The sequence below is a fragment of the Salmo trutta genome, chromosome 6 (assembly GCF_901001165.1).
Source record: "Salmo trutta chromosome 6, fSalTru1.1, whole genome shotgun sequence".
NCBI lineage: Eukaryota > Metazoa > Chordata > Actinopteri > Salmoniformes > Salmonidae > Salmo > Salmo trutta.
Window position 1 is genome coordinate 22,865,170 of NC_042962.1, and position 17,393 is coordinate 22,882,562.

General features: G+C 44.7%; 1 protein-coding gene across 2 annotated transcripts in view; it reads left to right on the forward strand.

The window, feature by feature from the left end:
* c6h8orf34 (chromosome 6 C8orf34 homolog) overlaps positions 1–17,393 on the forward strand; it is a 246,429-nt gene that overhangs the window by 200,270 nt on the left and 28,766 nt on the right. Inside the window, exons 15-16 of one of the 2 annotated variants that reach the window (XM_029755796.1) lie at positions 2,597–2,702; positions 8,882–8,923. In XM_029755796.1, coding sequence (XP_029611656.1) covers positions 2,597–2,702; positions 8,882–8,885 — 110 coding nt within the window. In that variant the 3' untranslated portion in view covers positions 8,886–8,923. Of the gene's footprint in view, positions 1–2,596; positions 2,703–8,881; positions 8,924–17,393 lie in introns of those variants that run through there. The other variant, XM_029755795.1, reaches the window with a different exon arrangement.

Below are 17,393 nucleotides of genomic sequence, written 5' to 3' on the forward strand. Positions count from 1 at the left end.
TTAGCTAAACTAGCAAGTCTGTTTGGTTACCATAGCAACTACTGTAGCTATCTAGTAAACTTGCTAGCTACTTCAGTGGATATTGAACAGATTTCTACCGGCAAATTAACACATTTCTAGTGGCAAATGTGTTAAATTATAGCCATGGTATAAAAGGGATAATCAACTCGGGGCTCTATGCATTACAATGCAACTTCATGGAAGGTCAGTTCCACTCCGCTAACGCGGAGGTTAAAGGAGTGAAGCACACCTTCCAGATTGTTCGTTGTTTTCCATAGAATACATAGCCACTCGTTGATTATCCCTTACTTATTTTTAGTCCAGGATTCATCTGTATCCAGGAAACCAGCCCTATATGTGTCTGCAGTTAAGTTTCCCTCTTCAAGAGTTGAGTCTTGATAAAATGTTTCATTTAGAAAGAATTGATCTTGTTATACTAAATGATATGACAACTGAGGGTGACATTTGTCTTTATATAAACCATACAGTAGGATGATACTGTAAGTATTACCGTAAATTGATCCTCTCAAAGTATAACCTCAGTGAGCCTCAACAATACATATTTACATACCTAGAAACTATCCCAGCGTAACATCCCATCTGTGTTTGAAATGCAGAGTCTGTGTCCCAAATGGCAACCTACATCCTCTGTATAGTACATTACTTACTTTTATATAGGGAATAGGGTGTAATTTGGGACGCAGCCAGAGAGAAACCATCTGAGAACCATTTGACTGACTCCAACCCCTCCTCAACCCTCGACTGTAATCTGTACAGTAAACATCGAAAGCTTTTCATTTCAAATGGGAACTGTGCTGTTTTGATTGCACACTGTGTGAACACTCTTCCTCTATAACCCTGGTCTAATTGATACCTATGCCAAGTGTGGGACACACACACACACACGCTAAGCCAAGTGACAGAGATCAAACATTTAACATGGAAGCAGCTATATGGGCGGTCCTGGGTCACTACAGGGGGGACCAACACTACACCCACACACACACACACACACACACACACACACACACACACACACACACACACACACACACTACACACACACACACTCTCACCCCAACCCCTCTTCTGTGGCTGTCAGGGCAGAACAGAGGCGAGGAGACGACCACACAAAGGAAATATTTGTCCAGTCTGTCCAAGCAAGCTCTCCAATTGAAGGGTGAACTTTCCCATCGCCCGGGCCTGTGTTAGTGGGAGATGTAACTGGAAGATGGATGATGCTTTGAACTGAGCAGGAGGCAGCGGCTGCATCGGACAAACATAAATAAATTCTGCCATTTTAGCCGTAATTAGCTTTGCCTTACTAAACGGTGCACCTGTTCTTCTCCTCTTTGTTGACCGAAGCGAAAATCAGCATTCAAATGTATTCAAATGTAACGACGAGGGAGATGAAAAGAGATCACAGCATAACAATAACTTGGCAGGGTGGTTCAAACACCAGCAGTCCTTAAGTGTTTCTGAACAAAACTTGAAAGCTAGGGGTAAAGAATATAAAAGATAAAACCATATTGCTTTTAGGCGACCACACTTATTTGTTTGTACGTATGTTGATCTTCCAAGATGTTAAAGATGTTATTTTTACTCCCCACATTAGACTATTGACCTCTTTAACGGGCCAGCCTGATGTGAAGCCAATCATTACCATATGCAAACACTAAGTCTGCATCTCAAATGGCACCCTATTCCCTATATAGCACACTACTTTTGACCAGAACCCTATTTGCCTGGTCTCGGTAGTGCACTCTGTAGCGTATCGAGTGCCATTTGGGACACAGGCTATATCTCAACAGTGCTATGCCCCACAGTTCAGCAGCTTGCCCTTTTAAACCCAGTGTTTTCTCAACCATTGTGTCCCATAGATCTGTCCTTTTATTCCCTCCTTTCAGACTTTCAACCTCTTCCTGTCATTATCTGGTAGTTTCTCAGAAGAGTTTGGAGCCGCCGTCCAAACACCCAGGAAGTCTTGGTCGGTTCTAAATGGCACGCTATTTCCTACATAGTGTTCTACTTTTAATGAGAGACCCTTGTCAACAACAGTGCACTATATAGGGAATAGCGTGTCATCTGGGACGCCATCTTATCAGTTGGCGACTACCCAAATGTTCATCTCCCTTCTTCTTCTCCGTGACCCATGTGATGTTGTTTAGGCTTGTGTGTGTGTGTGTGTGTGTGTGTGTGTTACCCAGTTATATGTTATATTTGAAAAAATATATAATTGATGCACCACTAATTGATACACCACTGCTTATAACTGTAGTTAACTATTAGTTAAGCATAACTATTAGAACTTTAAGATGCTCCAGCGTTGCATTTGGTTTGCTAACTTGCTAGCTAATTGGCTAGATGTCAAGTTCAAGCTTCTTCGTAACAGCAGAGCCTGCCGTTCAGCTCCAGTCCAGTTACTATGTCAGGAGTCAGAATGGTTGCCAGGCTGGGCGCTGAAAGCCGGTGGTGTGAAAGCGATGGTGTTTGCTCATGTCCAGGCTCTGAGAATGGAGGAGAACACAGATGGGTTCTCTGTCTGACTGACTGCTCTCTGCTTCTCTCTTTCCTCTGTCTCTGTATGTTTGGACAGACATGGAAACGCTGCCTGGAGTGGACAGGAATCTTATTGAGAGGAGAGTTCACCCTTACAAGGCCCGAATAGGACGGGGGAGGTGTGTGTGCTTCAGGGAGATGAGGTCAGTGTAATGTGAATGCCCCTTACAGTCACTGAATGTGGGGGTTAAGGCTTGAAAACACATGGCTTTTGATACTACAATGTGATGAGAATCTTTTGAGAATCATATTGACAAGAGCAGTAAATGAAAGTCAAACTGTAGCTTACTGTCAAAGTGTATTTGTTGGAGGTTTCTAATGGACGTCCTGAGTATAACTGTTTTGCATTCTGTTACTACGATCGGTGTGTGTGTGTTTTGTGCACAAACTTCTACAGGGCCATTAGGAGCATGTGGTAGTCATTGAGCGCGGCAGAGCAAGAGCGGTAGCCTACAGATGTGTGTGAAAGCCTTGTGACTGAAGTCCAGTACCATAAAACATCAAAGATCCTACAGCAGCACAATCGCCCTCTCCTCCCCTTTGGCGGGCCGCTCAATACCTCTGTTTGTGCTCTACATCTGGACCTCTGACAGTCCACAGGGGATTCACTAAACAGCAGTGTATTGTCAGTCAACAGGGGATTCACTAAACAGCAGTGTATTGTCAGTCCACAGGGGATTCACTAAACAGCAGTGTATTGTCAGTCCACAGGGGATTCACTAAACAGCAGTGTATTGTCAGTTCACAGGGGATTCACTAAACAGCAGTGTATTGTCAGTCCACAGGGGATTCACTAAACAGCAGTGTATTGTCAGTCCACAAAGGATTCACTAAACAGCAGTGTACTGTCAGTCCACAGGGGATTCACTAAACAGCAGTGTATTGTCAGTCCACAGGGGATTCACTAAACAGCAGAGTATTGTCAGTCCACAGGGGATTCACTAAACAGCAGTGTATTGTCAGTCCACAGGGGATTCACTAAACAGCAGTGTATTGTCAGTCCACAGGGGATTCACTGAACAGCAGTGTATTGTCAGTCCACAGGGGATTCACTAAACAGCAGTGTATTGTCAGTCCACAGGGGATTCACTAAACAGCAGTGTATTGTCAGTCCACAGGGGATTCACTAAACAGCAGTGTATTGTCAGTCCACAGGGGATTCACTAAACAGCAGTGTATTGTCAGTCCACAGGGGATTCACTAAACAGCAGTGTATTGTCAGTCCACAGGGGATTCACTAAACAGCAGTGTATTGTCAGTCCACAGGGGATTCACTAAACAGCAGTGTATTGTCAGTCCACAGGGGACTCATTTTGCCCATTCTAACGTACAATCGAGCAGTAACTGGATGCCTGTCTACCTGCTTTATAGAACAATCTACGGGCACCATTTTCATTAACGTGTTGGTGTATCTACTAAACTGGTCACTGAGTGTTTGTCTGCTGCAGAGAGATGAGAAATTAGTTTTTATCAGTCATGGAAATAAAAATCCTGAAAACATGTTGGCTCACTATTAAAAAAGATGGAGAACGAGCTATAGGATGAAACATAGCTTGGTGCAGGTACATCATACCAGCCCTAGCTAACGCTAAGTGGACACTATTGAAGGGAGGGGAGGCAATGTCAAGTGTGTCAATCATCAGCTTGCCGTCCTTCCCCCTCAGTCTCTCTCCTTTCTTCCGTTCCTCCGTCTGACAGACAGGTCAAGGGCAGGTTTAGGGTCTGGCCACATGAAACATGAACCTGGCCAGTTCTCTCGCTCGCTCTCTAGCCCTCGCTCGCTCGCTCTCTAGCCCTCGCTCGCTCTCTAGCCCTCGCTCGCTCTCTAGCCCTCGCTCGCTCTCTAGCCCTCGCTCGCTCACTCTCTAGCCCTCGCTTGCTCTCTAGCCCTCGCTCGCTCTCTAGCCCTCGCTCGCTCTCTAGCCCTCGCTCGCTCTCTAGCCCTCGCTCGCTCTCTAGCCCTCGCTCGCTCTCTAGCCCTCGCTCGCTCTCTAGCCCTCGCTCGCTCTCTAGCCCTCGCTCGCTTGCTCTCTAGCCCTCGCTCGCTTGCTCTCTAGCCCTCGCTCGCTCGCTCTCTAACCCTCGCTCGCTCTCTAGCCCTCGCTCGCTCTCTAGCCCGCTCGCTCTAGCCTCGCTCGCTCTCTAGCCCTCGCTCGCTCTCTAGCCCTCGCTCGCTCTCTAGCCCTCGCTCGCTCTCTAACCCTCGCTCGCTCTCTAGCCCTCGCTCGCTCTCTAACCCTTGCTCGCTCTCTAGCCCTCGCTCGCTCTCTAGCCCTCGCTTGCCCTCTAGCCCTCGCTTGCCCTCTAGCCCTCGCTTGCCCTCTAGCCCTCGCTCGCTCTCTAGCCCTCGCTCGCTCTCTAACCCTCGCTCGCTCTCTAACCCTCGCTCGCTCTCTAGCCCTCGCTCGCTCTCTCTCTAGCCCTCGCTCGCTCTCTCTCTAGCCCTCGCTCGCTCTCTCTCTAGCCCTCGCTCGCCCTCTAGCCCTCGCTCGCTCTCTAACCCTCGCTCGCTCTCTAACCCTCGCTCGCTCTCTAGCCCTCGCTCGCTCTCTCTCTAGCCCTCGCTCGCTCTCTAGCCCTCGCTTGCCCTCTAGCCCTCGCTCGCTCTCTAACCCTCGCTCGCTCTCTAACCCTCGCTCGCTCTCTAGCCCTCGCTTGCCCTCTAGCCCTCGCTTGCCCTCTAGCCCTCGCTTGCTCTCTAGCCCTCGCTCGCTCTCTAGCCCTCGCTTGCCCTCTAGCCCTCGCTCGCTCGCTCTCTAGCCCTCGCTCGCTCTCTAGCCCTCGCTTGCTCTCTAGCCCTCGCTTGCCCTCTAGCCCTCGCTCGCTCTCTAACCCTCGCTCGCTCTCTAGCCCTCGCTCGCTCTCTAACCCTCGCTCGCTCTCTAGCCCTCGCTCGCTCGCTCTCTAGCCCTCGCTCGCTCTCTAGCCCTCGCTCGCTCTCTAGCCCTACCCAATACTCTCTCTTTATCTGTTAGTTTATCCTGATATTAAAGGGATACATTGGTATTTTGGTAATTTCCTATTTACATAGAGTGGTTAGCACTTTGTACTCTTTTCTTTACAAGTATATGTGAAATTATAATATTTACGCTCTCTTCCCTTCTCGGATGAAGCCTGTTCAAATAGGCCTTCCTCTCTCTCTACCTCTTTCACTGAGGACAGTGTCAGTGTTAGCCCCACCCATATCTCTCATTAGCCGCTCCTGTCGTCTACAATTTATGGACATCACAACCTAACTGAGCTGGAATGTGCTTTCATGTCTGCAATCAAAGATGTGTACTGTACATGTATAGTATGTAGTCAACACCATGCCAAGCACCGCAAGAGATTTATTACACAAGTCCTTCATAAGGGCCCAATCTGCCCCTTCAATAGCATACCTCAACCACGTACATTAAATAAGGATCCTATTTACAAGGTGATATGAATGAATACGCTTAGAAGGCAATAAAACACACCAAAATAATGTGCTTTAAGTAAACTCTTAGCTTACGGTACCTTCAAACTCAGTGCCTCTTTGCTTGACATCATGGGAAAATCAAAAGAAATCAGTCAAGACCTCAGAAAAATAATTGTAGACCTCCACAAGTCTGGTTCATCCTTGGGAAGGCACCACGCCCATCTGTACAAACAACAGTACGCAAGTATAAACACCATGGGACCACGCAGCTGTCATACCGCTCAGGAAGGAGACGCGTTCTGTCTCCTAGAGATGAACGTACTTTGGTGCGAAAAGTGTAAATCAATCCCAGAACAACAGCAAAGGACCTTGTGAAGATGCTGGAGGAAACAGGTACAAAAGTATCTATATCCACAGTAAATAAGTCCTATATCGACATAACCTGAAAGGCTGCTCAACAAGGAAGAAGCCACCGCTCCAAACCAACATAAAAAGTCAGACTACGGTTTTCAACTGCACATGGGGACAAAGATTGTACTTTTTGGAGAAATGTCCTCTGGTCTGATGAAAAAAAAATAGAAGTATTTGGCCATAATGACCATCATTATGTTTGGAGGAAAAAGGGGGAGGCTTGCAAGCCAAAAAACACCATCCCAAAGCACTTCACAAAATAGATGGCATCATGAGGAGGGACAATTATGTGGATATATTGAAGCAACATCTCAAGACAGTCAGGAAGTTAAAGCTTGGTCGCAAATGGGTCTTCCAAATGGACAATGACCCCAAGCATGCTTCCAAAGTTGTGGCAAAATGGCTTAAGGACAACAAAGTCAAGGTATTGGAGTGGCCATCACAAAGCCCTGACCTCAATCCTATAGACAATTTGTGGGCAGAACTGAAAAAGTGTGTGCGAGCAAGGAGGTCTACAAACCTGACATAGTTACACCAGCTCTGTCAGGAGGAATGGGCCAAAATTCACCCAACTTATTGTTGGAAGCTTCTGGAAGGCTACCTGAAACGTTTGACCGAAGTTAACCAATTTAAAGGCAATGCTACCAAATACTAACTGTGTGTATGTAAACTTCTGACCCACTGGGAATGTGATTAAAGAAATACAAGCTGAAATAAATCATTCTCTCTACTATTATTCTGACATTTCACATTCTTAAAGAAAAGTGGTGATCTTAACTGACCTAAGACAAAATTATTATTAGGATTAAATGTCAGGAATTGTGAAAAACTGAGTTTAAAATGATTTGGCTAAGGTGTATGTAAACTTACGACTTCAACTGTACATGTTTCAAGCAGACCACCATAGTCTCTCACGTCTGTAGCCATGAAGTGCTTTGAAAGGCTGGCCATGGATCACATCAACAGCATCCTCCTGGACACCCTAGACCCACTCCAATTCGCATACCAACCCAACAGATCCACAGATGATGCATTCTCAATCGCACTCCACACTGCCTTTTCCCACCTGGACAAAGGGAACACCTATGTGAGAATTCTGTTCATTGACTACAGCTCAGCATTCAACAGCATAGTGCCCACGAAGCTCATCATTAAGCTGAGGACCCTGGAACTACACACCTCCCTCATGCAACTGGATTCTGGACTTCCTGACGGGCCACCCCCGGTAGTAAGGGTAGGTAACAACATGTCTGCCACTCTGATCCTCAACACTGGGGCCCCTTGTGTGTGTACTTAGTCCCCTCATGTACTCCCTGTTCACCCACGGCTGCGTGGCCAAACACGACTCCAACACTATATCATTAAGTTTAATGACGACACAACAGTGGTAGGCCTGATCACCGGCAATGACGAGACATCCTATAGGGAGGAGGTCAGAGAACTGGCAGTGCGGTTCCAGGACAACAACCTCTCCCTCAATGTGAGCAAGACAAAGGAGCTGATCGTGGATTACAGGAAAAGGAGGGCCGAAAAGGCCCCCATTAACATTGACGGGGCTGTAGTGGAGTGGGTCGAACACACCAAGACAGTCGTGAAGAGGGCAGGACAGAACCTTTTCCCCCTCAGGAGACTGAAAAGATTTGGCATGGGTCCCCAGATCCTCAAGAAGTTCTACAGCTGCACCATCGAGAGCATCCTGAGTGGTTATATCAGTGCCTGGTATGGCAAGTGCTCGGCATCTGACCGTAACGCGCTACAGTGGGTAGTGCGTACGGCCCAGTACATCACTGGGGCAAAGCTTCCTGCCATCCAGGACCTATATAATAGGCGGTGTCAGAAGATAGCCAAGTCATAGACTTTTTTCTCTGCTACCTCACGACAAGTGGTAGCAGAGAAAGTCTAGGACCTAAAGGTTCCTTACCAGCTTCTATCCCCAAGCCATAAGACTGCTGAACAATTAATCAAATGGCCACCAGACTTTTTACATTGACCCCCTCCCCACCCACCCACACACACACTGCTGCTACTGGCTGTTTATTATCTATGCATAGTCACTTCACCCCCACCTAGATGTACAAATTACCTCAACTAGCCTGTACCCCCGCACACTGACTCGGTACCGGTACCACCTGTATATAGCCTCGTTATTGTTATTTTATTGTGTTACTATTTAATTTATTTGGTAAATATTTTCTTAACTCTTCTTGAACTGATCTGTTGGTTAAGGGCTTGTAAGTAAGCATTTCACGGTAAGGTCTACACTTGTATTCGGCGCATGTGACAAATGTGATTTGATTCATGTCTTAAAGTAATGATGGACTGTCATTTCTCTTTGCTTATTTGAGCTGTTCTTGCCATAATATGGACTTGATCTTTTACCAAACAGGGCTATCTTCTGTATACCACCCCTAACTTGTCACAACACAACTGATTAGCTCAAACGAATTAAGGAAAGAAATTCCACAAATTAAATTTTAACAAGGCACACCTGTTAATTTAAATGTTTTCCAGGTGACTACCTCATGAAGCTACTTGAGAAAATGCCAAGAGTGTGCAAAGCTGTCATCAACGCAAAGGCTGGCTATTTTGAAGATTCTCAAATATAAACTATATTTTGATTTGTTTATTTCACGACTTCCGCCGAAGTCGGTTCCTCTCCTTGTTCGGGCGGCGCTCGGCGTCGCCGGTCTTCTAGCCATCGCCGATCCACTTTTCATTTTCCATTGGTTTTGTCTGTTTCCCACACACCTGGTTTTCATTTCCCAATTACTGGTCATGTATTTAACCCTCTGTTTCCCCCATGTCTTTGTGTGTGATTGTTTATTGTTAATGTCGGTACGTTTCCGGCTGGTTTGTTCCGGGTGCTGTGTTCACCCGTGTTGTATGGCGACCATTATTGTTCGCACATTGGTTTTGTTACTTTGTGCTATTTTCTCAAGTAAAGTGCGTTGTTCACTCATCTCTGCTCTCCTGCGCCTGACTTCATGCACCAGCTACACCCACCGCCTGACAGTTTAACACATTTTTGTTTACTACATGATTCCATATGTGTTATTTCATAGTGTTGATGTCTTCACTATTACTCTACACTGTAGAAAATACTAAAAATGAAGAAAAACCCTTGAACGAGTAAGTGTGTACAAACCTGGTACTGTATACCAAAGGGTTAATCCTAATCTTAACCTGTTTCCCAGTGGCATAGAAGTATTACCAACTGCCTTTTTTTGGTGGTCTAATGAGGACATGCTTCAGTTTGTTGTTCTAGTCTTTTAGCCACCGTGGTTATACTGCAGTAACCTACACCGTGAAGGGAACTGCCCAAACCTGTGTTGCCAAGGTAACCTATGTGACCCTTAACACCGCTGGTCCTCTTACACTTGTCAGCATGTCCCAACTGCACCCTGTTTTTCTGTTTGGTCTGTTCAAGTGGAGGAGAGGGAGGCTCCCCATCCCTCCCCCTTCTCCAGCTGGCCAGTTGGTCAGGAAAGCGAGGGAGGGAGGGAGGGGTGGAGGGAGGGAGAGAAATAAACAGTGACCGAGGTAATGAATGATAAGCAAATCAATCTGTGTATGTCTGGACTAAAGAAGGGGAGCACTCCTACTGCTAGTTCGTCATACAGTCAGGTGTGTGTGTGTGTGTGCGTGTGTGTGTGTGGTGTGTGTGTGTGTGTGTGTGTGTGTGTGTGTGTGTGTGTGTGTGTAGGGGAGGTTTGGGAGTGGTTGTCTATGGCAGCCAGTAGTGAAAGCGTCGGCGTGTTTGTTTATGACTTGTGAAATGGAGGAAGTCGCAGTGTGGCGGAAGAGAGGACATGAGTGTGTCAGACTCAGGACAGGAGGGGAGAATTGACAGATGTGGGAACTGACTGCCAGATTGTATGTGTGTTTTTACTCTACAGCGTGTATGTGTGCGCCACTGCTTGCGCATGTGGGACGGTGCAGTAGGAATGTTGTCTCTGTCCTGCTGTTATTTACCTCGCAGGCCCTCACACAGGAAACCAGAGGTTGTGGTGAGGAGCAATAGTTACACACTCCCTCGCTGGACCAGCTGATGGCTGCAGGCCGTGTGTGTACCCCTTGTGAAATCTCTCTTGTCTCCCTGACAGTAAAAATCTCTAAAAGCTCTGCTAAAGGAAATCATTACACACCTTCTTCAAAATGTTGTACATGTAACACAATCTTAATCTTGTAAGAGGCGACAGTCACTCAAAGGCCTGTGGACAGTATGTACAGGTGGCTGAAATGGATAGGCATGAGAGTACGAAGTAAAATGAGAATTTTAACTACTTTTACTGTTGACTTTTCCATTCAGGTGTCAAATGGAGCCATATCTGGAATTTTACGATGGGTGTAAGCCTATAACATGTTGATTGATAAGTGACCGTTATGAGTCATGTTTTTTCTATCAGGATACCTAGGTACTTCCACAGCCCATGACATCACCAACGGATATAAAGCCAGCTGTTAAATCTACAAATGTTTTCAATGGCTGTCCCAAATGGGACCCTATTCCCTACATAGTGCACTACTTTTGACCAGAGCCCTATCAAACAGAGTGCACTACATTGGGAATAGGGTGCCATGTGGGATGCAGACGACGTTATGGATTTACGATATTATTACCTAGCGAGAACTGTTGACACACTTTATACTGGTACTTTATTAGGTTACAAGGTTGTGGAGGCAGCTGAAAAAACAGCCTTTATGAATGGTGTCGATTGAGACAGAACATTAATCCAATAGATTTTAGTAACTATTTCAATTGGACTGATAATAGAACATTGTGGTTGTATCCCAAATGCACCCTATTCCCTATATAGTACACTCATTTTGACCAGCGCCCTATGGGGCTGGATGGAATAGGGTGCCATTTGTGACACAGACATGGTGTGTTCCTTCGATATATTTTTTTCCTGGGTGTAGACATGAAGAGTTCTGTCAAGTAGTTTTTATTGACTACTTGACAGATAAACTGCACATTTAGAAGTGCTGTGTTGGTTTTATTTGTTATACAATGGCTCCAAATAAATTAAAGCGAAAGGGTCAAGCAGTTTACACTTACAGTGGGCTCCAAAATTACTGGCACCCCTGACTGGCAATGCACAAACAATACTTTAAAAGAATATAAACAATATAATTAGAGAGATAAACTCAAAATACCAACATGTGAGAGATACTGTACTTTATTAATGTTTCACTGGAACCAACCAAAATCATACAATTATTTAATACAAAATAAATGTAACCGAAATCAAAGTTTCATAATTATTGGCACTCCTCATTTGGTACTTAGTGCAACCACCTCTGGTAAGGATAACAGCGTGGAGTCTCTTCCTGTAATGTTTGACAAGGTTAAGGAACACATTTGCAGGGATTTTGGAACATTCCTCTATGCAGATCCTTTCAAGAGCCTTCACATTCTTGGGTTTGCGCTTATCAACTGCCCTCTTCCACTCAGCCCACAGGATTTCGATTGGATTGAGGTCCGGCGACTGAGATGGCCATGGCAGAACATTGATTTTGTTGTCACAGAACCATTTCTGTGTGGATCTGAGGTATGCTTCGGGTCATTGTCTTGTTGGAAAGTCCACCTACGGACAAGTCCCAGCCTTCTGGCAGAGGCAACCAGATTGTCAGCCAAAATTGCCTGATACTTGGTGGAATTCATTATGCCATCAATCTTAACCAGTGCCCCTGGACTTCTGGAATTAAAACAGCCCCAAAACATCACTGACCCCCCTCCATATTTCACCGTGGGTATGAGGTGCCTCTCGATGCTGCATCTGACCAAAACGTTTAATTTTGGTCACATCTGACCAGAGCACCTTCTTCCAGTCATAATTTAAATGACGTTTGGCAAACTCCAAGCGCTTGCGACTGTGTCTTGGGGTCATTAAGGGCTTTCTTCTGGCAACCCTTCCAAAGAGCCTGTGGTTGTGGAGGTGGCGTCTGATGGTGATTTTTTTAAAACCTGGTGAATCCAAGACGCCACCAAGGCCTGCAATTCTTTCACAGTGATTCTTGGGGATTTTGTTGCTTCTCTCACCATCCTCCTCCCTATCCTGGGGGGGGGAAATGCATTTGCGTCCTCTATCCGTGAGGTTTTCAACTGTTCCATATCTTTTGAATGTTTTAATAATTGCCCTGACAGCGCTCAGTGGTATATTCAATCGTTTGTGGATCTTCTTGTTGTCATTACCAGATTTATGAAGGTCTACGACCATCTGTCTCTTTTGAACTGCCAGTTCTTTTGTTTTCTTCATGGTGTTGGATGACAGTGGGATGACAGTGTGTTACCTCATCTTTATACCCTAGTGAAACAGGAAGTGATGTAATGGCTCAATATAGCTCCTTAAGGCTTATATAAACTTAAATAAGTGAAATTTAATTTGTGGTTTAATTTTGGTAAATGTTATTTACAATAATCTTTAAGAGTGCTATTAATTGTGAAACCTTGATTTGGAGGACACTGATTTTTAATTAAATCAATAAATTATTTGGGTTGGTTCCATTGAAACATTAATAAAGTACAGTATTTCTCATATGTTGGTATTTTGAGTTTATCTCTATAATTATATTGTTTATATTTGTTTAAGCATTGTTTGTGCATTGCCAGTCAGGGGTGCCAGTAATTTTGGAGCCCACTGTATATTCATTGAAGTTTCTGTTATGAAATGGGGCGGCAGGCAGCCTAGTGGTTAGAGCGCTGGACTAGTAAGATCAAATCCCCGAGCTGACAAGGTAAAAATCTATCGTTCTGCCCCTGAACAAGGCAGTTAACCCACTGTTCCTAGGCCGTCATTGTAAATAACTGACTTAACTGACTTGCCTAGTTAAATAAAGGTTAAATAAAAAATAATATATATATTCTATGGAGGTACATTGCATTCTGAGGGTTGAATTTCCCACAATACTGTTCTTACATGATGCCTGTGGTAACAGAACTTTAACTATTGCTGTTACGGTACATTTACTACAGCATTCAATATAAATCCTCAACGGTTTCTCTACTATTTGTGACAAATGTCATGGTTTCATCCACTGTCGTTCTTTACTGCTCCTCCAGTAAATGAGACCATCACTAGTAGTCAATGATGGGGAATCAAAAACATTTTGTTTAGCTGAGGTGTTGATATAATCTGCCCCCATAACTTGACATTTGAGGTGGCATATTCACCATTGCTTCTCTCAGAGGGTGTGAAAGCATTGAGAAAGCCGTAAGGGAGTGAATGAATGAATTACAGGAACTGAAAGGATTGTATTGTTGTAAATGTGGGTGATAATCAAGGCTTTACTGTTTCTCTTGTTCACTTCTGATACCATTGCTTGGCATTTGAATTTCGTTCGTAGTTTTTTTGTCCTGACTGAATCCTTGTCAATTAGACTAGTTTTTGAGGGTCAATGGTTTTTACAGTAGACGACGTTATGCATTGTGTCTATTTAGATGCATTAAAAAGCACATTGTGCTTTTACAACAGTAACGAAGATGATAATCACTGTCTTGGGTCAAACACCTCACTTCCTCCACCCTTCCCTCTATCCTCTTCCCTTGTTCCTGACTGTAAAATGCTAATTTGATGGTCATTGTCCAAGAGGATTTCTGCTTCTATTTCCAGAGTAGAGTACAGACCTCCTTCCTCAAGACAGGATGTGATGGTTTACTGTCCTCTTCCTCTAGCTGTCTCTGTGTCTCTTTATGGTCCGCTCAATACATTGTAAAAGCCACATAATCCATGTAAAAGGATTCCACCAAAGGTATGCCAAACCTTTCCCCAAAGGACATATTTATGGCTTTAATTTCATATTTATCTTTGGGCAAATCTCTGTTGGAATCCCCCAAGTATCCGTATACTGGCACTTGAACTTAGCATGTTTTATATTTCCTTCCAGTGACAAAATAGATTGGAAACACCTTTACCTTAGAGCCAATTGACCCATGAGTCTATAGGTATAACGCTTTGTAAGACTTGGCATAACTACAAATGACCCTTTTTATGTATTGGTATCATCTTGTAATAATCCTGAGTTATTAGTCAATCACTTTGTTGCTTTTCTGTACTGCAGTGTACTGTCGTCATTAAACGCCAGACTACATGCTTCATAATATGACCCTGGGGAAAAAGCAGTTTGTGCAGTTTGCAGTTTGTGGCCAACAATACTCCATTGTAGATCCAGAAGTGTTGGAATGAGTGTGGTTTTATTTTGTCTGTAAAGTGTAAGTGCCAAGACGGATGACATCCTGTCGTGCTGATTGAGCCAGTCACACGTGAAACACACACACACACACACACACACACACACACACACACACACACACACACACACACACACACACACACACACACACACACACACACACACACACACATACTTTACACACCTCGTCTCCAATGTGCTGTTTGTTTTTTGATAAACCCTCTTTAAGTGCCCGTTAAATCCCATTTTCCTGAGCAGCCAGTCAGAAGTAGGTCCCTTGAGGAACACCTAAAATAAACTGGTGGTCAGAGTACTTATCCTTGGGGAGTGCCCATATAAACCTGAATTCCCCTCAACTGAAATCCCCTTTATGCCACAGGTTGCTGTTTTGTTTTACACTGAGTTATACGTGAAAAACTAACTGACCAACTAAAGGTTTGTTTGGATAACGTCAGAGGTTTTTTATTTTATCACACGTAATGACCAACTTGTAACGACTCCTCATCTTGTGGTTTTAGATTTATACCACCATAATGTGTTCTTTACCCAGATAATTACTTCTACAAAGATTTTTTATGTCTTTACAAATGAGCTCCAAGAGAGGCCGTAGTGTGTTTCAAGCCTGTATACTGTAGTACATGTTTGTTGCACTGCATACTCCATTTTAGTCTGACTTGACACAGTGTCGTTGTGAGGGGACCCCCCCCCCTGGGTCTATCCCTTAGAGACAAATTACTGTCACAAACTGCTTTATATGTTATGTTATAGACAAAAGGTGGTTTGAATGCAACGATTTGCACTGTAATTTTACAGTAGACTCTCAGAGCAATAAAATGTAAAAAAAAATCTATATAAAATGAAAAATTAATTCATTGCTATGAAAAAAGGCACTGAACACAGCTAAAACACATAACTGGTAGCCAAATATAGCTCGGCAGGTAGCCTAGCGGTTGGAGCGTTGGGCCAGTAACCAAAAGCTTGCTGGTTCGAATACCGGAGCCGTCAAGGTGATAATTCTGTTTGTGTCCTTGAGTAAGGCACTTAACCCTAATTTGCTCCCGGGGCACCGTACTATTAAGGCTGACCCTGTGAAACAACACATTTCACTGCACCTATCCGGTGTATGTGACAATAAAAACGTGTGTGCACTAGATACACTATATGACCAAAAGTATGTGGACACCTGCTCGTCGAACATCTCATTCCAAAATCATGGGCATTAATATGGAGTTGGTCCACCCCTTTTGCTGCTATAACAGCCTCCACTCTTCTGGGAAGACTTTCCACTAGATGTTGGAACATTGCTGCAGGGACTCCATTCAGCCACGAGCATTAATGAGGTCGGGCACTGATGTTGGGCGATTAGGCCTGGCTCGCATTCGGTGTTCCAAATGTGTTTGATGGGGTTGAGGTCAGGGCTCTGTGCAGGCCAGTCAAATTCTTCCACACTGATCTCGACAAACCATTTCTGTATGGACCTCGCTTTGTGCACGGGAGCAGTGTCATGCTGAAAGAGGGAAGGGCCTTCCCCAAACTGCTGCTACAAAGTTGGAAGCACAGAATATATATCATTCTATGCTATAGCGTTACGATTTCCCTTCACTGGAACTAAGAGGCCTAGCGCGGACCATGCAAAACAGCCTCAGATCATTATTCCTCCGCCACCAAACTTTACAGTTGGCGCTTTACATTCGGGCAGGTAGCATTCTCCTGGCATCCACCAAACCCAGATTCGTCTGTTGGACTACCAGATGGTGAAGTGTGAATCATCACTCCAGAGAACGCGTTTCCACAGCTCCAGCCAGACGCTTGGCATTGTTCATGGTGATCTTAGCCTTGTGCGCGGCTGCTTGGCCATAGATACCCATTTCATGAAGCTCCCGACAAACAACTTTGTGTGCTGGCGTTGCTTCCAGAGGCAGTTTGTAACTCCGTAGTGAGTGTTGCAACCGAGGACAAATGATTTTTACGCGCTATGCGTTTCAGCACTCGACGGTCCCATTATGTGAGCTTGTGTGGCCTACCACTTCACGGCTGAGCCGTTGTTGCTCCTAGACGTTTCCCCTTCACAATAATAACACTTACAGTTCACTGGGGCAGCTCTAGCATTGCAGAAATTTGGCAAACTGACTTGTTGAAAAGTTGGCATCCTATGACCGTGCCACATTGAAAGTCACTGAGCTCTTCAGTAAGGCGGTTCTACTGCCAATGTTTGTCTATGGAGATTGCATGGCAGTGTGCTCAATTTTATACTTCAGTCAGCGACGGGTGTGGCTGAAATAGCCGAATCCACTAAATTGAAGGGGTGTCCACATAGTTTGTATGTATGTTTGTCTGTCATTAGGCTCTGTATTAGTGAACTATATTAAATCAAATCAAACTTTATTTGTCACATGCGCCGAATACAAAAAGTGTAGGCCTTACAGTGAAATGCTTACTTACAAACCCTTAACCAACAGTGCAGTTCAAGAAGAGTTAAGAAAATATTGATCCAATGAACTAAAGTAAAAAAATATAAAAAGTAACACCATAAATGAACAATAACGAGGCTATATACATGGGGTACCGGTACCGAGTCAGTGTGCGGGGGTACAGGTTAGTTGAGGTCATTTGTACATGTAGGTAGGGGTGAAGTGACTATGCATAGATAATAAACAGCGAGTAGCAGCAGTGTATTACTGAAGGAAACCGTGAGAAAGCCCAGGACTTCTGGAGGAGGACTGTTCCCTGAGGAGGGTGTGTGTGTGTGTGTGTGTGTGTGTGTGTGTGTGTGTGTGTGTGTGTGTGTGTGTGTGTGTGTGTGTGTGTGTGTGTGTGTGTGTGTGTGTGT